Here is a 19,799-nt window from a genome sequence, read left to right as displayed (position 1 = left end):
GAATAAAATTGATTCTAGTTTTTTTGCGGGTATATAGTTTGGTCACACTAACTTGAGTTTTTGTTTACTTTTTTGTGGTTGTTTACATTTGGCTTTTGTGGAATTGTCCGATATGTTGCAACAATTCCCGGCAAATGCTACTGTAGAGAATCCCCGATATGGGCAACTCGTCATCGGGCCTCCTGGTTCAGGTAAAACCACCTACTGCGGGGAGGCCCTTAAGTTCTACCGCGAGCTGGGTAGGCAAGTTTGCGTCGTGAATCTGGACCCGGCAAACGAAAACATGGCATACGAGCCGGTGCTTAACGTAATGGAGCTAATCACCGTAGAGGACTGTATGGAGCATCTGCAGCTGGGACCGAACGGAGCACTCATGCACTGCGCCGAGTTTCTGGCGGAGCACCTGGAGGACTGGTTACTGCCAGCCCTACACAAGCTGAGTCGCAGTTACAATTATTTCCTGTTTGATTGCCCCGGCCAGATAGAGCTGTACACACATCACAGAGCTATGGCCCAAGTGTTCGAGCGCCTGGAACGGGAGCGGTACAATCTGGTCACCGTGAACCTGATCGACTCACACTATTGCTCGGAGCCGGCTAAATTTATTGCCACGCTGCTTATGGCCCTAAACACCATGTTGCGCATGAGCTTGCCGCACGTAAACGTTCTATCTAAAGCGGACACGCTACGAAAGCATGAGACTAAGCTACATTTCAACGTGGACTACTACACGGATGTACTGGACCTGAAATACTTGTTGGAAAAACTGGACGACGACCCGACGATGCGAAAATTCCAAAAGCTAAACGAGGCAATTTGTACAATGGTGGAGGACTACGCTCTAGTGTCCTTCCAGCTATTGGACGTTTTCAGCACTCATAGCATGCTCCGTCTTCGGAACCACATAGACAAGGCCAATGGTTATATCTACAAAGCGGGCGAGGAACAGACTGTGAATTCGCTCATGGCCTGTGCAGTTGGGGCGGAGGCAGAAGCAATTCGCCAGCAGAACGACGTCCAGCCCTATGTTGAGTAATTTAATTTTAATTTTTGTTAGGAGGGATTTGGCTCCTTTTAAAATCAGCAAGACAAATCAAATACGTAGGTAGATAAGGAGGATCCTGTTTACGGTCGTAGTTATTAATAAAATATTCGGTCGTCATGCCGATGCAAATATTGAATATTGAAATAATGCATAAAATGTGTCAATTATAATTCCTGAAAATGTGTCAGCTATTTTTACCTGAAAAGACTCGCTTGAATCATTTTAGTTTCTCTAATTTAGAGTAATTATGTTTTCCGCAATTGCAATGACTAATCATTTAAAATTTATGATTGAAATATTTTCTCAAAGTGCGAGTTTTTAATAGCAATACCGTTAAAATTTATAAACGAAATTTTTTTTCTTTTAAATGTCCTTATGCCCATGGATTCCAATCAGAGCACGATAAATTTGGCACAGGCTGGAGTCAAGAGGTCAAATTCATGTGATGTTCGTTGTGTTATGTAACAGGCCTTAGATGACATTCTCGTACATCTTCGGATTACGTTGGATATTTTCCTCCATGATCTTCTTGTGCATATTCTCCCAGTTTTCCAACCTGGCCAGTACTTCGGGTAGAACCTCGCGGATTTTCAGGCGGTTGAACTCTGGCCCGTCCCGCAAGTCTACGTTTGTTCTGAAGTTATAGTTGGGTGTGTAGCCGTTAATCTTAAGGAAATGATCAAAGTAAAATGGTACTATCTGCTCCTGCATATTGTCGACTGTCAGCAGGGATGTGTGGGTCACTTGGTCTCCCGTGTAACCGTCTTCCCTGAAAGCGCGAACGAAGTTCTTCGTATTCTCGGATATAACAAACACCTCCTTCTCCTCCGGAATGACCCGTTTCTTAAGAAATAATCTGGGCAGACGGCCCTCCCGCTTGGGCCTCTTGTAGGGGGGCTCTAAGTTACGGCGTACCTTCTTCATCTCCATATCGATGCGCCGCTCCACTTGATATGCTTGGGCCGAGAGCTTCTCCCGGTAGCGCCGACGTTTACGCAGGGTCGCCTCCACAGCGCGAACCTTTTCAATATCCATGTGCTCGAATTTGGACAGTATCTCCATAACCACGTCACTGATGGCGGCGACCATGTCTGCGGTACTGGGCAGTACGTCACTGGTTCCGCGCACGGAGTCAGGGACCACTCGGCGCCATACTTCAGCTAGCACTGCGCGGTGCTTGTTGAAATCCTCGTCTGCGATGGTTTCTTTGATTGGCTCTCCGAGATACTGATGGACTTTTTGCTCCATCTCCCTGGCACGGTCCTCCATAAAGAACTTTTTGGCCGACTTGCGGGCCACGTACTCCTGTTTTTCCTTGAGGTGTTTCGAGCACCAGTCGTTGAACGTTTCCAAGCGTCCTTGAAGCTCCGTGTGGATGGAGAGGGTGAAGTGCATCTCCAGCAGCAGCATAAAAGTTTTGTTCTTTAGGTTCTCCACGCCCTGCAGGAAGGATTCTGCGTCCGGAAACACCTGCAGAATTGGGTGCACTTTCTGCATGTACACGTCGTAATAAAAAGCGCGGATTGCCCAAGCATCGTCCTTGTCGCGTACGCGAATGTTGACGATGGCGCGCTTGGCAATGGAGACGTCGTAAGGCTCCAGTTCCAACTCTTCTTCGGTACCGTCCTCATGCCCCTCGGACTCTTGCTCCTCGGATCCCTCGGCATCCGAGCTATTGGTGCGCTTTGACTTCGGAACAAGGTGTATCCAGTCGTGCTCAGCCCGCCAGTCCTGGTCACCCATCAGGTAATGGAAGTTCTGGAGCATGATGCAACGGATCCAGTGACCCTCAATGAACACTATATCCATATTGAGCATCATCAGCTCACGTTCCAGCTCCCGGTACTCCTGCTTCAGCTTGTCGGTGGTTTCGTAGTAGGATTTAACTTGGTACACCATCGTCATGGCTGCGTTGTACTCCTTCTTCTTCCACTTGGCGAAGAGCGCCTCATACAGGTTCTTCGTGTTCTTCATGTTCACCCAGTGACGCTCGTTCATGCGGTCGTAGATTTTGGTGCGCACCATTTGTCCCTGGATAAGCAGGGATTCGTACTTCAGGCGCATGGCGTCCTTGAGGAGTTGAATGCTGGTTTTGAACTTGAACGACTTGATGGTGGCGCGGCTCTTCAGCTCTTCAATGTAGTTTTCGTCGAGGTCAGTTATTACTGCCCCATAATACTTTCGGTTCCCCGGACCCAACAGTGTCTTACGTACGTCTGGCACTGCCACCTCGAGTCGCAGACGCAGACTGTTGCGTAGCCGCGTACTGAAGGTAAAAAAAGTGTCCTTCGGTCCCAGCATGTCGGCTTGCTCCTTGTGCTGGCCCGAAAATGGAAGCATGCGGTAGGGATCTTCGTCCTCGGCCGCTACGTCGATCACCGCCGCATGGAAGCGGGCTCGTCGCATTTCCTCAAAAGGCACCAACGGCTTTCTTATGTAATCCAGGGGCAGCTTGGTCTTACCCTCGATTACCATATAGCTGCCACTGTCATTCGAGAGGTCCGTGCAGTCCGAACTGCTCAAAGAGCTCAAGCAGTTCTCGATGCTTTTCAGATCCTCTTCGAGGTCCTGGACTACAGCGCGGCGATCGACCAGAAGGCGCTCCTCACCGGGTTCTATGTCCCTGGTCTCGTAAATGGCCTCGCGGGTCTCACGCAACAGTTCCAGGTACTGCTTCCGACCCGGGAAGTCCAGCTTGGCAAGTTCCTCGGGGTCGCGAGAGTGAAACACGAAATCATAGGGCCGGCACAGATCCGGAACTATTTCCCCTGCTGCTTCCTTCTTGTCCGTCCGGGTGGCGGCCAGATGTTCGGCTATCATTTTGTCGAAGTCATAGCTGGGCATGGTCAGGTCCCGGTCCACATACTTGCTGCAAGGCGGATCGGCCCTCTCGAACTTTAACACCGGATCCCTAACTTTCTTGGCCACATTTGTGACCTCCGGGTACACCGTCTTTGGCTGGTATTGCACATGGACGTTTTTAACCTGGGTGGGAGCCCAATGGTCGTGATGGTGTCGGGCTTCAAATATTTCCGAGTAAGGGCGCTTTTTTGTCCGCACATTGGCAAAGCGTATTTTGTCCGGCTCCGGTTGCTCCAGCAGTGGCAACGGTGAGTTCTGCAGCACTTCATTGAAAATGGCAGAAGGGATACGCTCGTTGGCGTAGTCGCGTTTGCGCCTAGGGTGAATCGTTAGCGTCTTCTCCCTCTCCGCGGGAGCGGGCATATTTCCACGCCATCGTGGCGGTTGGATAACCTCGACATTTTCCTGTCCAGAAGTGGCCCGATACACAGAGTTCCCATAGCCGCGACCTTCACGCCTGGGCCTTACTGATCTTGTGAATCCACGAAGGTTCGATGGGCGGTCACAGCCGCCCTCCAAACGGTGCATGGCTTCCTCTTCATCGTAAGGAGGTTCTGGGGTCGGGACCCAGTCCACGTCGAGCTCCTCCTCCACGTCCTGGCACGGATCTGCCGTCCGCAATTGCTTTTTCTCAATGCAGGGAAGGCCGAGCAACTTCATGCGTGCAAGTTTAATCTTCTGGCGTTTGGACTTAGAAAGTTTCTGTTTAAGATTGAGATACTCCAAGGTGGTGTTCACTTTGGTGGCATCCAGCACCTCCATCTCCTCCACCGGCACCCGCCCGTCTGGTACGATTACCTTCTCGGGGAAGACGTAACGTATCAGATTGAACTTCTTGACGTTATAGGCGGGCTTCGGCTTCACAAGCTTAAGGTTCTTCCTCAGCCGGCGGTGGTAATGGCGACCCAGGCGCTCGTCAACAAACTCCCTGACAGCACTCTTTCGCTCTCGCCGCCGCATCAGCAGGGGCTCAGGCGGGAACAGGTCCAGGTTGGGGTCGTCGGGGTCCAGGACCTTAATGATGCCGCGCTCGACGTCCAATTTGATGGGTTCTTTGTGGGGCACTAGCTGGTTGAGCCACTCTTCTCGCGTGAGGCATCCCTTGACCGTTCGCTGGCCTTGCATAATCTGGTGCCGGTGGAGCTTGCCTCGAAGGCCATCCCCGTGCTTGAAGTGGAAGCCACGGAGCTGAAATTTGTCTCCAATCTTTCCCACCTGCAGATAGTCCTCATCGTCGCTGCTCTGCTCGCTGGGCGTGGAGCCGACGCTGCCCTCGATGCTCTCATCACAGCGCAGGTTCTGCTCCGCGTCCGGCAGGTACTTCATTTTTCCCGTCCGCTCCAGGAAGAACTGTTGCGTCACTCGCGCCTTGTCGCGGCGCACACAGTCTTCCCGGTGCATGATCGATTTGAGGCGCTCTGTCTCAGTCAGGGTCTTTGGAAAGACCTTTCTCTTCCGGATGATTGGCTTTAGTTCCACGTGCTTTCGAAAACTGCGCTCGATGGCGTCGTCGATGACAGCCACGTCTGCACGCAAGTCCTCCTCGGCCACAGTCCGCCCCTGAATCTCCTTGATAGCTGCCTCCTGTTTCTGACGTTCCTGCATCTGCTCCAGATCCCGTTGCTTATTCCGAAGGTATATGTCTTTGTAGCGGGCAGCTCGGCGCCTGCGTTCATCCTCGATCTTGGCCTTGTTTATTGGCTTGTCAGGGCTGCGATACAAATGGACAAGCCGCGGCGAGCGCGGTGGAGTCGGTTCTAGGACGGGCATGTCCTTGATTTTTGTATTGTATCGCTGCGGCACCGCCAGGCGCTCCGCTTTCAGCTCAGCCTCCACATTAACCTTGGTGTTCTTTTTGGCCTTGCGACGCGCCATATACCGCTGAACTCGCCAGAAAGTCAGGGCGTTCTGCTGCTCTATCTCGTCCTGCTCATACGTCGTCTTGTAGTCCATGCCATGGAAGTCGAGGCCCAGGGGATTCTGCAAGTCAATAACCTCGCAGATGTGGGTGTCGGACGTCTCTGAACCGGTGCTGGCACAAAGATTGTCGCCGTGCTTCACCAGCTTGCTGATCAGATTAAACTCCTCCTCCTTGGTCAATGGCTTGTGGCGCAATGCAACAGGATTGACAAGACAATGGGTCTTCCGTGGGTCCTGGGTGAGAAAGAACTTCCGGCGCGCCGGCGTGACCTTGGCTAGCTGTTCGTAGTTCTTTGGGCAGCGACCAATCCGCGGCCGCGGAGCCCCAGCCACGAAACTGGCTGGACACGGTCGTCTCCACTCATCTCCATTGAAGTTGGGCGGACGCGTCGAGGGCTTGTGTATCGAATCGATGAGCTCGTCCGAATTTGGTTCCCCAACCTTTTGATGTGAAAGATCTGTAGTCCTTCGACTCTCGGGTTCCGACTCTGGGACTTTACTGGAGGATGTGCATTTCTCCCTGCGAATTTTCACCGTCTCGACTCCATCTCTGAAGTGGGAGTTGCTGGAGCTCGCAAAGTCCCGCCCCTTGCCACGGATGACGCTCTTGCCGCACTCGTCCCGCTTGTGAAGCTCTGTACGCTTGATGTTGACATCAGGGAACTCAAGATTCTGGACAGTCAGTAAATTATTCGAGTCGCGCTGGCCAAAGAAGTCGATGTTTCGGAACTTCTCGATCGTTCTCTCCTCCCTGGTTTTCCTTTCCGGGTGCTTTCTTGGTGGGCACCGGCGAACCAACTTCGGCTCAGCTTTGGGCTTCCCGTTGGGTGACATCGCTTCAGTGTCGCTTTCACGAGGACGTCCTGTTTGAGAAGCACGAACTGTTCCTGCTTGCAGTCTTACTCCCCGCCCTGAAGCCTCCATCCTCGGAGGCTTCAATTTATTAGGCGAATCAATATTGTGTGTGTTTCTACTCATCTAACAATTTTTTGTAAACCGACCACTAAAAAATATACCTTTATTATTATTGTAGCAAGCACTTTCACAGATGGACTGAGGAGAGAAATATTTTCTCCGCACAGCTTCGAATCTGACTGAATCTGAACTGGGTTCCATGTGAAACAAATATCCAATTTTTCAATTTGATATTGGAAACTAGAACGGATGTTTAGGGTCGAGTCTCTTTACTGTATGATATCCAGTAGTCTTCTTTTCCACGCGGTGCTCCTTCCCTCGTTTAAGATATATTGCAGCCTTTGGAATAACTTAAGCATCAAGACATTTTTGAAAAACTTCTACATACACTGTTGGTATAGAACTATCCTACAGAACTATTTGGCGTCGTGAAAGAAAACTTAATTTGCGTGGATTCGAACTATCGGAGTCTACATTTAAAATCATATACTTAGCTGTAATACAATAATAATAATTATTGTATAATAATTATAATTAAAGACTTCTAAATCCATCACCTCATACAGACAGACGGACGGATAGCTAGCTTAACTTAACTTCACTTGTTTCTGTTGCACTTTATATACGGTGCATCAGAAACATTTTAAATTATTTTTCTACACAGATAAATAAAACGTTTAACTTTTCTCTTCTAACTTGTTGAATATTTAAAAATCATCATGTAAAGAATGCACCAGAGATGCTTAATACTCTTAATAGGACTATATTCATGTATTTTATTTTATTTTTATTTAAAAGAATAGTGGACTGCTTAGACTGTCTCTGTTTTTAGCTATTTGTCTTTCTTCTCGGCAGCCAAGGAGTTATACAAGCGATTAACCTCATTAGCCACAAGGTTATCCAGGACGATGCCGTTCTGATCAATGAAAGCGGCGCAAGATTTGTTGCTGGTCTGCTCACGGCGGTTGCCGCTTCGTACATCTCGCACGCTGAGGGTCAGCAAATACTTGTCATCGTATTTGCGCATATCCGAACTGGCCTCCCAAATGCGCTCGCGCTCCTTATCCTTCTGGACGGCCACGGCAAATGTGCCCTTTTCACGGAAACTGGAATGCAGAGTTAGTACACCCATCAGTGCGAAGTAAGCCAGGACGCTGAACATAAGGACTGGTCTGGACTGGGGAAAGGGATGGGTGAAGTCCCAAGCATGGGCCATAATAGCCACGCCCACTGCCAAGGCGCACAGGGCTAATCGGGTGTTGACCAGCCCGAATTGTTCCTTCAACTGAGGCCGATCGCCCAACAAACAGGTCTTGACAGCATCGTCAAGGGCGTGCTTAACCGCCGATCCGTCCCACTTGTTTACTTTGACCAGCTGTCGCAAATCGAGAAATATAAGAAAATATTCAGTGACGTGTCTTAGATTCAATATAGTTCAGTTTTCGGAGCCGGCAAAGCCCTGCTGGACTTTTTTTGCATTTTTCTCACCTCCTCTGGCGGCTGCGACTTATCGTCTTTTTTGGTCATATTTATAGAATCGTTTGACCGTATTATGCTTTAGTTTTACTAATAAGCAAGTTTTTGTTCCTGAGAATAGTTATTTTTTAGCTTTAGTTTTTTTTGACAGCACGACAACAATATGTCCAGATAGTGTGACCGCCTCCAGAAATCTAAAGATACCTTTTTTATTTTGAAAGAGAAAGTGTTGAATAACGATTACTTTTTTTTAATTAATTTAGGATTAAAAATAATAAAATATAGATTTATTGTTTCAAAATTAAACATTATGTTGAGACAGATTTAATTTAAATCTATGTTATGTACTTTGTGCTTTAATTTTGGCTTACAGGATTTTTATGGAATATTTTTTTAAAAAAATATAGTTGTAATAATATTTCTGTTAAATTGAAAGTATATTTAAATCAAGATGAATTCTTAAAATTTACATGTTCATACATGTAAATGCAATATTCATGCAATCAGCAAATTTATTGCTTTCCCTAAAAATGTTTAAATAATCATTAAGAATTATATAAGTAAATTATTTTTAAATTAAAGGCAATTTTTCATATTATAAGGACTTCCGTCAAAACAAAAAATCCTTCATGGCCATGTATTTACCATATTAGCTGCCATAGTTAGTCAGATATATTTCACATTTGAATGGTATATACATAGGTTCTTATCAGATTCCTTAGCTTTAAGCTTTGGAAAACGTTTAAAGAATGTGTGCCGTAAAGTATTATTTATGTAAAAAACTTGTTGGTTTTAATAAAAAAATAATTCTAAGACATATATATTCAATAGATCTAAATCCTCTTCACTTTCAGGAAAGATAAGAAGAAATTGCAGATATTACAATAATTTTCGAAAATAGAGCATTCATTTACAGCATTTTTTTTTCTATTTTTTCACTTTGTAAAATTGTGTTGTTCAATAATTCAATATAACAAAAAAATTTTCACATCGACTTCATTTGCGCCATTAGATCCTCTAAGCTGGTTTCGTCCGAAACAGTTGCAACATTTTCTTCCTCCACCTTCTCTTTTTCTGGGGCCTCATAGGCGAGTTTTAGGCCCTGAACCACGGCCGATGATTTCGCTGGCTCTGGACAGTTGACGGGTTCATCATCCGCCACCAACTCAATCCCCCATTCGTTGGTAGCGTGCAGGGGCTCATCGCTGGAACTGACATCCTCCTTAACCTCTATCGGCTTGGGCCGCGCCTGGAACTCTTTTTGTCGTAGCAAACAATTTCTATCATCGCATTGAGGGTTTGGCTTCAGTGTCATCCTTGGGAAAAAGTCGTTTAGGGCATTGTATCCCAGATAGTCAGAGACCTCGCCAAAGTTCAGTAAATACTTCAAGGCATTTTGCACCAGGAAACCTGCTGTGATGCCCATAGTTGTGGGCAAAGATGCGGCGCACACACCTTCCCTTTTCAGGGTCTTTTCATCAATATTTTCAGCCACCACCAAGGGTGGAGCACAGGCAAAACAGGCTGTGTCTCCCGGTCGAATAAATTGGATGTGTCCTGAAACGGCATTCTCCGAAACACCCGACTCGAACCAATTTAGGTTTCGCTCATTACAGGCAGCATTGATCGCCATTCGGGCCTCAAAATTGTCCACACAGCTTAGGACGAGATCTACAGGTTGCCCAAGTTCCTTTCCACTCTCTGTTATTGTTGCCAAGAAGCGATCGAAATTGTCCACCGTCGTTATGTTGTAATTATGAGTTTCAATCTGCACGTCCGGGTTGATGAAATTCAGCGTACGCGCAGCGGCCTCCACTTTTGAGAGTCCCGCTTGGTCGGGTGTGAAGAACAGCCGGTTCATATTCGCCAATTCCACTTTGTCGTAGTCGAACAGAATTAGTTTTCCGATGCCACAGCTAAAATAGGGATTCAAATGGCATCAGAGAAATGGATGCATAAGATTTTAAGCTGCAGCCGACATCTCAGCTTATTGTATCGCTTTAAGGGATTACCGGGTGAGCATATCGGCAGTAACGCTTCCCACGCCTCCAACGCCAACGACGGCTACCGCCTTGTCCCTAATGCGTTCGTACTCCTTCACAATATTCATCCGCTGAAGAGCCATGAGTCGGCTATAGGGATTGGAGTCCACCACCTCTGCGGACATACGATCGATTCGGCTGCGTGCCTGCCGATTAGAAGTCTTTTGCTCCTCGAGCTCAACTTTTAACTCGGCGATGATTGCCTGCAGTTCGTCTATTGCGTGAGACATCCTGGCGACGAGCGCAAAGTTTTGTTAAAGAAAACAATAAGGTAATCAATTCAAACGCGAATTCGCTTTCAATTTCTCTGCCGTCGTGTCACTTTCGCTCCGATCAGCTGTTGGTCATTAGCAGTGGGACCGTGTATTTTAAGCAGCAAGATGGTTAGTGTTGATAAATGACTTAACAGGCGCGCGCTACTTCGAATTCGAGTATTGATGCATAATTTAATAAAAAATTATTAATTTTTATTAATTCTAAAGGCCGACAGCCAATAATCTTCACACATGATTTCACTTGCTTCATAATCATTGGTCTCCCTTAAATCAAAGTTCTATCACTCATTCTTTCCGCGGTACACCTAAGAGAATATTCTATTGTGTATGCCTTTTAATTGCGAATAAACTAATTTAAACAATATTTTATACTAATTAAAAAGTATAGCTTTAAATAATCATTTCTTTAATAAAAAAAAAATACTTTAAGGTAAAACACCGTTGAGAAGCGCGCATGCTACGCCCAAAATATTCATACTAAAATACAGAGGGATAAAATCTGAGAGGTCTGATATGTTTGCGTTGCACACTTTTGACTAAAATTAAATCATACCCTGCAATGGTTTTAATATGAGGAACAATTTTGTTTTCTTTGTCACCACAATTTTCTTTATTCTCATAGGTTTCCTTCAAACCAAATTTAAATATAAAAAGCTCGAAGGATTTCCAAAGTAATCAAAATTCTTTTTTAGAAAAATTTTTGTAGACAATTAAAGGAAGCTCAAAAATAAATGAATAAAATTAAAGGTTTCAAGTTTGACATGCAGTGCTGTATCTGCTTTATAGCCCCGCAGAGAGGAATTGTTTTTGCTTTTCAGGCGGACTACTGTACTACCAACAATTTTGAAAAAATCGATTTACCATTGATTCCATTGATATTGATAAGTGAGGCGCCAATGAGGCACATGTTCCAAAATAACAGACCGCCTCTGTTAGGCACGAATGTGATTATTGAGACCTTTACAGAGGATGCCCCATTATGCACGGTATACTGTTGAAAAGCTAATTTTTCATATAATTAAATAAGACTATTTGCATTAAAATCGCTCCCTACGATTTAACGCAATTTATTTTTAAAAATTTCTGAACATTCTTTACCAATGCTGGACCTGGTTCCCAACACAAATCGCGCCAATATTAAATTTGAATGGCCCAACAGGCTTTCTTTATGGAGGATCCCCATTTTGCACGTAATACCATTTTAAAGCTTATTTTTTTCTGTATCGAATGAGATTATTTCTATCAAAATGATTCAATTTAATCATCCCCTGAAAATTTCTGAACCAATTTGACCAATATTGGCCCCATAACCGCATCACATGTTTTGACGCTGCCCAACACGGCGCCCGCCATTAAAATCGCTCCCTACGATTCGATGGAATCAACTCTTGAAGTTTGTACATGCTTAACAGCACAATGTTAAAGCTCAACAGCCACATGTGTTGGCCTATGTCCAACAGTGAATGGGCGCCATTCCTCATTTTCATTTCATAGTTGGGTTGGAAAGATGCTGATACACATCAGTAACTGCGTAAGTAGAAATAATTTATTATTTATTAATTTATTAATTATTAATTAACAATTATACCTTGTATTATTTTTCGAGTTGTATTCTACGAGTATGTGCCACGCGGTGGTCTCCGAGTCCCGGAACCGGCACGAGGACGGGCCCCGGTAGCGCCGCAAGGAGTGCAGCAGCAGAAGCCTGATCGGCCAATGTTGCCAATGAAATAAATTTTTAGAGAGTTTTTACTCGAAATGCTATAGGTTTAGCCTTTAATATATTCCCAATAAAAGATTTCGAAGAATGGTTCATTAATTTGATAACTATTCTGCTCTCTTCGGAAGTCCGAATGATGTGGTAAGTGAAATGATCTCTGAAATGATCTCCGAATGATCTCTGTTTGACTGATAAGAAACCATATAAATTTGACTTTCCCATTCCCAATTCTTCGACAGAGTTTAAACAGAGTAACAATATTACTTTGAGCACAATATCTGGAAAGTCACTTTCGAAAGCGATTCAGTACTTTAGTCGAACAAATTACTGAAGTGCTTTCAAGTCAGCCAGGTAGTGGCCAAAGTAACTTGTACTATTGTACAAAGTATATTGTACTAGGCATGCCCATTATGACGGAATCTACGCCCAGCTCGGTGGACACATTGATGATCTCTTTCACGACGGGGACCATGATTTTGCAGCCCTCGAAACCGTAACGCTTCTGCAAATATTGGTATTGATGAACATGAACTCCACGCCGATATTGTTGCAGTAGACGTTCTCAAGACGGTTCAGGATTTCCTTTAAAGAAGTGAGGAGTTTAGTATTAAAGACAATAGAGTAGCTATTAAAAAATTGGTTTCTTCAACTTACCAAACTATTTTTCACACCACCTTTCAGGTAGAGTTATTGGTGCGTTTTTTTTTATAGAGGTATCTCTAATAGGCCTAGTCCACTTTTATAATGCAAACTGTTAAGAGGAGCCCCGTAAATATTCGTGATACTCCAATGAGTTCCTTTTTAAAAACTGTTTTTATTTCTTACAATTCTCTTACAAGAAACATACATGAAAATCTTAAATCTATTTAAAACTACTTATCAACGGACTGCTCGCTGACATGCTATGTGACCCTTTCTTAAGTGCTTCAAGTGCACCACATAATTATTTGGTTAGACTGCAGGAGATCGTCTTTCGAACCATGTTGTTAATCACTTATTCACATGGGTCCGATCTCCTACATTCTATGTTTGGAATTCTTATCGTGTTCAATGCTTGAACACAAACTGTTAAGCGAATAACAAATTCCTTTGCTTTGGAGGGTGTAAGGAGACGACTCTAATGATTAAATCAACGTATAGATAAGGAAGACTAGTCTCAACCAAATCATATCCGGATAAGAAACATTTATGCCGTTCGTCACTTAACCTGCTCAACAATGCATGAGTTTATTGTCAATATCATGAAACGTTACTATTGTGAGTCTTTGCACATTAAGCAGAATAAGTTACTCTGATGTAACTTATAAATATTTGTTAAGCATTGATTACAAACGGATCGACCACAACTATTGCAACATTCAGTGCCAATATCTCATTTACCACAATGTAAACAAACTCGTGTTAAAGAGTCGCCGTAGTCAAGTAATTTGTTAAGCAATTCCCTGCGAAACAAGTTAGAGGGTTTCAAGTTTGTCATTGGAAGATTCTTCATGTAGCATTCTGCAAACTGCAAAATCAATATGTCTTAATTGTAGGAACCTTCTTGAATATCATGTTATTTACACACAAATGTGTATTTCATTTTACTGACTTCTTCCAAGACGGTCTTATAATAGTTTATAAACTTCTGGACAATTTTTGTCTGCACAAAAGGATCTAAGAACGTATATTCCATTTTTAAAAAATCCACAAATAAAATTAAGAAATGCCTATTATAACAATGGGGCACAAATCTTTTATAATATTTTTATTTAAAAAGGCATATTCGCCAAGCTGACAGGGGACGCTTTCAATGGTAGCATCGTTCCTATCAGAAATTAATGCTGTTAAGCTGGCATCTAAAATATAATTAGAAAGCCATTTTTTATCAAATAATGTTATCAAATCGTCTAATTCAATGTGATATATAAACTTATTCAAATGAAGTCCATGCACACATTGAAAAGATTTGCAAATTAGATAAAATTTAATACTGCTATTTTCAAATTTATTTAAAGTGGAATTTTTTAAAATAACTTTTTTGAATTTTTCTTCCATACCAAATATTACTATATCTTTGTTATGGGAATTTAATAACATTTCAATTCATTATTTTGTGGCTTAAGGAATTCATCACGAAGCTCATTTGCTCCGGAGAAATCGCTTTTAAACAATCCCACTTTAAGTTTTTTAATCCCATTTTTCTGCAAACTTTCTTCGAAAATTGACAATTTTTTATTTGATAAGTTTAATAATGGTTTTTTTTTTATAGTCTTACCACGATTATGACGTCTCGCCTTAATAATTGTACCGTAAAGGGGAATGAAAATGCTCTGGGTGCGTTAATTTAATTTGACGCACCACAGATTATGAAAGATCATCTATTTTTCGAATGAATCTTCCAAGTTTCAATCCCACTTTCGACTTTATAACACTATGCTTTAATGTTTTAGAAAAAGACTCAATGGACCCATTACTCACTTTTTTATTGGATCTATCAAAAAAAATACCCATTAAATTTGTCCAAACTGGAACAAAAACGACATATTTAGTTAAAATTAAACGACCAGTTTTGGACAATAGTACAAGTTACTTTGTTAACGAGATTGGCTCACTTTTATCCGATTTTCTCCAAAAAGTAGGGAGCGATTTTTATGAAATTCAGGTATTATTCTCATAATATTGGGCTTTTTGGGGCTTCCTCTTATTTTTGAGATAGGACCCAAAACAGTGCGGGCCAAATTTTCAAACGTATTTTAAGGCTGTTGATCCCGCCCAAGGTAAGAAAAAGCTATAAATTCTTAATAATTATACACTTTATTTCAAACAATTTAGTGTCAAAATAATTGAAAATTAAAAGTGCGTTGCGGTGTTCCGATTCCACCGTTTTACTTCGGAGCTAACTAGGCGACGTATCGAAATCTCGATTTTTTTTTTTGATATTTTTTTATCACAAAATTAACAGACGGCACTGCAAATTACGGTTGCATGATATGTAAAAAATATCGTATTAAAAATATTGACATTTTTAAAAAATATCAAAATAATGTTTTTAAATATCAAGAAAAAATATCGATATATCGAGTATTTATGATATTTAAAAAAAATTGTGTGCGTGGAGTCCCTACGCGCGAAAGAAGTGAAACTTCTTAGCGATATTCCAAAAAATGCATATTATTTCGTATAAAAGAAAAATAGCGGGAGGGAAAGGATAAAAATAAGGTGGAGTGACCAACACTTTCACATTTTATAAATTTATTATAAAGCAAAGTCCAAATCAATGATCATCTCTGGGTTCTGACGGATTCATATCTATAATATTTACAATTGGATTATGATAACTAAAATACGATATGAAATGTCTTACATCTATTTTATCTATATTTCTCGCAAATACCGCATCAATAGTCGTACCTCCTTTTGTCGTCGGATCATTTCTTCCATTGATCATTTCTAATGAAAATTTCTCTCTGAGGAATGCCAGCAATGGTTCAGCTTCTGGCAATGAGAAATTGATATTAAAATCTCCCGCAAGGAGTACCGGTTGTTCGCTCTACTGGCTCTCCGATAATCTCTGCGAGAGCTTGCGAACCTGCAGTTGACAACGGTAATAAAGCTTTACCGATAAACAATTAAAATTAAAATTTTTGCCAATCCAATTGATATTAATTTCAAGATTATATGATCCACAAGGTGCATCTGTTATGGACAATTGAAATATTCAAGAGAAACGTACCACCACATAACCTGGAATCCGCTGTGTTATGCGTATTTTCACTGTCACTCATTTTATTGTTTGTTTGAATCACTATTCACTGTACTAATACTACAAGTAGTGCGTCAATATTATATAGAACACGAATTAATTATGGGAAACACTTTAATAACAAAATTCGAGATAAGAATAAGAAAAAGAATTTTCGACACATAGGACGCTTGATGCACTCACGCATAGGCACTAATATTAGTCTAGGCAGCTGTTACGCGCTACGTGTATCGCCATGGCAGCGCATGCGCCTGGCGATACCATACTCTCATTCACTCTCTCTCTCTCTCGCACTCTATCTTTCTCTTTTCCTCTTCTCCTTCCGAGTTGCGTTAAGCGTTCAACGCTATTCCCCCTCCACTGGAGCGTTAAACGTTTAACGCAACATTTTCCGGCGTCGTATAAGAAGTTTCACTTCAAAAATGTATTTTTTATTCTAAGGAGCAGGCCTTTAAAAATGTCTTTTTTTTATTTATTCATTTTTTTGTATATATTGATTACATTCATAACATACGTCTAACAGAGTACATTCGAATCGAATAGAATGGAGTGAGCGGAATGATGGAAATGAAATGACATTGTACGAGTTTTTGCTTGTGTTCCTCTCGTAATTTGAGACGTCAAATATTTTTAGACCTAGTTTTTTAAAGTTTGGTTTTTAGGTTGTGTGCACGGTGGGTATCAAAGAGAACCTGAAAAGTGGAATGCACTCCTTAATAGAAAAGAGAGACAGAAGCGAAGTCTGGGAATTTTTCTGCAAAATTAAAAACGAAAATGGAGAACAAATTGACGACTTTGTAGCTTGTAAGATGTGATATACTGTTTTAAAGTTTACAGGAAGCACATCTAAGCTGGTCAAACATAAATGCTACATCGTAAATGCCAGCAAATTCCGCAACGCTGCTCTTATTGAAGTGAACAAAGCTACAAAAGACGAGGGCTTATCTGTTATAACCGAATGGGTTCTTAAGAACTGCCGTCCTCTTAAAATTATTGACGACTCTGGCATTAAACAGTTTGCATTATTTTTAATTAATGTTGGAGCTAAATATGGTGCAAATGTCGACGTAAATAAGCTGTTACCACATCCAACAACCGTATCCCGAAACATAAAATCATATATTTGACCCAATTTGGCCCAATAAAAACGGAAATAGAAAAGTACAAAGCCTTTGGATATGCTATTACCAGTGACACATGGACTGATAACTTCCTAAAAACAGCATATTTGTCGTGCACTGTCCATTACATAAGGGAGGGAGTTTTGGTCGATCGCCTTATGGCCATGAAGTCAATGAAGAGCTCGCCCAGCACAAGTTTGTTAACCCTCTCTTTATGTTACAAGTATAATTACAATTTTTTCATTATAGAGGCGATTTTGAAGGACTTTGGATGTGACCTTGAATTAGACAAACCTGTAATCGTGACTGATCGTGGGTCGAACAATTGCTTGAAACACTTGCTTAACAACGCTGTTGAAAAAGCTATTAACGCTATTCCCGAGGTGGAAAATATTGTCACAAGTTGCATCAAGCTAGTCAGATATTTTAAAAAGTCAGGAAATAATTCATAGTTAGGGGTGTCTTTAAAAAGTTTCTGTCCAACTCAGTGGAATACCGTCTACTATTTGCTTAAGTCCATTGAAATAAATTGGATAGAGCTAACAGCTATTTTAAAAGAAAAAAATCAGACCTGCAGAGTGGATGACACCAATATAAATCATTTAGGTGCAATTGTACGATTGCTTGAAGTTATTGAGAATGTGTCCAAAAAACTTTACGCTTCTGAACGCCCAACGATACATTTAATTTTGCCAAATTTAAACAAGCTAAAGAAAACCTGCCATATCGATTACTATGACACAAACATAATTAAAAGCCTTAAATTCCAACTCAATAGCCAAATTTTATCAACAGTTACTCCGAATTTGACAAAATACCATAACATAGATTTGTTCCTTTTTCCCCCAACTAACAAACTAATTCAATTCTCACAAACTGAGAAAGAGACCATAATTAAAGATTGCAAAATTATTATGAGTCAATTTCTTCAAGACAATTCTAACCTCACCAATAATGAATCCCAGTTAGTAGACGATGAATATTTCGATGTCCCCCAAATTGGGACAATACAGGACAAGGTGGAACAAGAAATTTCTGGATATTCTAATATTAATGTTGTATACTCTACTGATTTTAATGCTTTAGCTTGGTGGCATTTAAATAAGCAATTTTTGCACAAAACAAGCTGCAAAATAATTTGGCTTTCCAGCGAGCAGCGCGGCTTCGGAACCGACCTTTTCAAACGCAAGAAATTTAATAACAGAGAAGCGTTGTCAAATAGCCACTAACTCAGAAAATATCAACAAAATAATGTTTTTGCATTCCAATTTAAATTAGAAATAAATAAAATAAAAAACCATAAATATAAAGCCTTTTCGGACTCGAAGAAAATGCACTGCATTTAATTTGTTTTTATTTCCTTTTATTTACATTTTCAACTCGAATCATTCGAATGAAACGTCTCAATTCACTCAATTCGTTTCCTTCTATCAAATGATTGTGCAAATGAGTAAGCGTAAGAGAGCCAACCATTCATTCAACTCATTTTTAGCGTTTTGCATTTGAATGTGTGTTTTTTGCCACTCATGCAGATGTATTACATTCCCTTTCATCCAAATGCCCCTTTTAAATTCATTCAAAATAAACTAACAACACAAATACTTCATATTAATGCAAGCTTTTATTACTTAAAACAGTGGAAGATACTTAAATTTAATGTGGTTCTTATTTTAATTTATTTTATCTTACGATTGAAACTACGAGTGATGGCCGGCAACACCAAAGAGTTATTAAAGAAAACATTTTATCCCTCGTAAAACAACCCGGTGATGAATATTTTGGTCATGTATCAGAATCTCATGGGGCTGAAGAAGAGTTTAAGTCTACCTGGACTTATCTTCAAGAAAAGACCTATGGTGAAGCTAAAACTCTTGGGATGTGACGGCGCACCAACAAATACAGGAATACACAACGGCATTATCCGCCGCATGGAAAAGGAACTTGGGTGGCCTCAGTGGGACATTTGTCAACTGCACACTAACGAATTGCCATTGCGTCATGAAATTGAGACAATAGACGGTCCCACTACAGGACCTACTGGATTCTCGGGCCCTATTGGAAAATTGCTACAAAACTGTGAAAGTTTACCCATAAAGCGGTTCAATGCAATACCCTGTGAGCTTCCTGAAGTTGAGAAAAATAAACACAGCACTGACCAACTGTACTGTATGTATATGATATGTGCAAAGCCGTATCATTTGGTGTAGTCTCTGATGAGCTTGCTAACAAAAAACATGGGAAGATGCATCACGCAAGATGGCTTACCACAGGTAGCCGTATACTTAGACCTTTAGCCAATTTGAAGAATTTGCTTTATGCTTTGTGTACTATCCCCAAGCAGTTGAAAGAAGTAGCACAAAAGGTTTTTCAAGATAACGCTTTTCACGCGCACCACGAAAATATTTTGGAGGCAATGTTACATGACGAGAGGATAGAAGTGCGGCAACCAGCAGTTCGTCGAATTTTGCAGGCCCGCAAACGCAGCAACCCTACTATTGCCCGGAAATTCATCCCACCGATCCTGAATGGATCCTGAGAGATGATCGAATAGCCCGAGGAAAAAATTTCCGAACCACCGATAACCACCAACTTGACGGAAACGCATCATAGAAGCTCCGCTTCAAGATCGAAGCTCAAGAAGCTCCAAGATCGAAAACTTATGCCCAAGTTTGAAAGCA

The 19,799-nt window shown here is 41.9% G+C and overlaps 4 protein-coding genes and 1 long non-coding RNA gene across 6 annotated transcripts; 2 read left to right on the top strand and 3 right to left on the bottom strand.

The window, feature by feature from the left end:
- Positions 1 to 27: 27 nt before the first annotated feature.
- On the top strand, positions 28 to 1,397 carry LOC6493822 (GPN-loop GTPase 2). The gene has a single exon (XM_001958469.4). The coding sequence runs from the start codon at positions 113 to 115 to the stop codon at positions 1,034 to 1,036; it is 924 nt and encodes a 307-aa protein (XP_001958505.1). The 5' UTR covers positions 28 to 112; the 3' UTR covers positions 1,037 to 1,397.
- Positions 1,329 to 6,939, bottom strand: LOC6506122. Its single transcript, XM_001958470.4, has one exon. The coding sequence runs from the start codon at positions 6,803 to 6,805 to the stop codon at positions 1,517 to 1,519; it is 5,289 nt and encodes a 1,762-aa protein (XP_001958506.2). The 5' UTR covers positions 6,806 to 6,939; the 3' UTR covers positions 1,329 to 1,516.
- A 565-nt stretch (positions 6,940 to 7,504) lies between these two features.
- Positions 7,505 to 8,425, bottom strand: LOC6506121 (signal peptidase complex subunit 2). Its single transcript, XM_001958471.3, has 2 exons — positions 8,231 to 8,425; positions 7,505 to 8,117 (listed from the first exon to the last, which is right to left on the bottom strand). Exons 1-2 carry the CDS (start codon positions 8,267 to 8,269, stop codon positions 7,575 to 7,577), a joined length of 582 nt encoding a protein of 193 aa, XP_001958507.1. The 5' UTR covers positions 8,270 to 8,425; the 3' UTR covers positions 7,505 to 7,574.
- A 442-nt stretch (positions 8,426 to 8,867) lies between these two features.
- On the bottom strand, positions 8,868 to 10,626 carry LOC6506120 (ubiquitin-like modifier-activating enzyme 5). Its single transcript, XM_001958472.4, has 2 exons — positions 10,231 to 10,626; positions 8,868 to 10,134 (listed from the first exon to the last, which is right to left on the bottom strand). The coding sequence occupies exons 1-2, from the start codon at positions 10,488 to 10,490 to the stop codon at positions 9,204 to 9,206; spliced, it is 1,191 nt and encodes a 396-aa protein (XP_001958508.1). The 5' UTR covers positions 10,491 to 10,626; the 3' UTR covers positions 8,868 to 9,203.
- A 1,292-nt stretch (positions 10,627 to 11,918) lies between these two features.
- On the top strand, positions 11,919 to 12,805 carry LOC123257062. Of its 2 annotated transcripts, none has more exons than XR_006506999.1 (3): positions 11,919 to 12,066; positions 12,142 to 12,393; positions 12,655 to 12,805. It is a non-coding gene; the product is annotated as an uncharacterized LOC123257062 (long non-coding RNA). The 2 variants fall into 2 exon arrangements; XR_006506998.1 differs by having other exon boundaries at positions 12,142 to 12,396; positions 12,495 to 12,805.
- Positions 12,806 to 19,799: the final 6,994 nt, after the last annotated feature.

Source organism: Drosophila ananassae, chromosome 2R, assembly GCF_017639315.1.
Source record: "Drosophila ananassae strain 14024-0371.13 chromosome 2R, ASM1763931v2, whole genome shotgun sequence".
Lineage (NCBI taxonomy): Eukaryota > Metazoa > Arthropoda > Insecta > Diptera > Drosophilidae > Drosophila > Drosophila ananassae.
Note: the sequence above shows the minus strand (reverse complement) of the source record. Positions and strands in the feature narration are given on the sequence as shown.

What these genes read in the sequence shown, in the direction of transcription:
- LOC6493822 (XM_001958469.4), top strand. Translation starts at nt 113, where the DNA reads ATGTTGCAACAATTCCCGGCAAATGCTACTGTAGAGAATCCCCGATAT.
- LOC6506122 (XM_001958470.4), bottom strand. Translation starts at nt 6,805, where the DNA reads ATGAGTAGAAACACACACAATATTGATTCGCCTAATAAATTGAAGCCT.
- LOC6506121 (XM_001958471.3), bottom strand. Translation starts at nt 8,269, where the DNA reads ATGACCAAAAAAGACGATAAGTCGCAGCCGCCAGAGGAG. An exon ending in AGTCGCAGCCGCCAGAGGAG is followed by an intron (nt 8,118 to 8,230) that starts GTGAGAAAAATG and finishes GATTTGCGACAG; the next exon opens with CTGGTCAAAGTAAACAAGTG.
- LOC6506120 (XM_001958472.4), bottom strand. Translation starts at nt 10,490, where the DNA reads ATGTCTCACGCAATAGACGAACTGCAGGCAATCATCGCCGAGTTAAAA. An exon ending in ACTGCCGATATGCTCACCCG is followed by an intron (nt 10,135 to 10,230) that starts GTAATCCCTTAA and finishes TCCCTATTTTAG; the next exon opens with CTGTGGCATCGGAAAACTAA.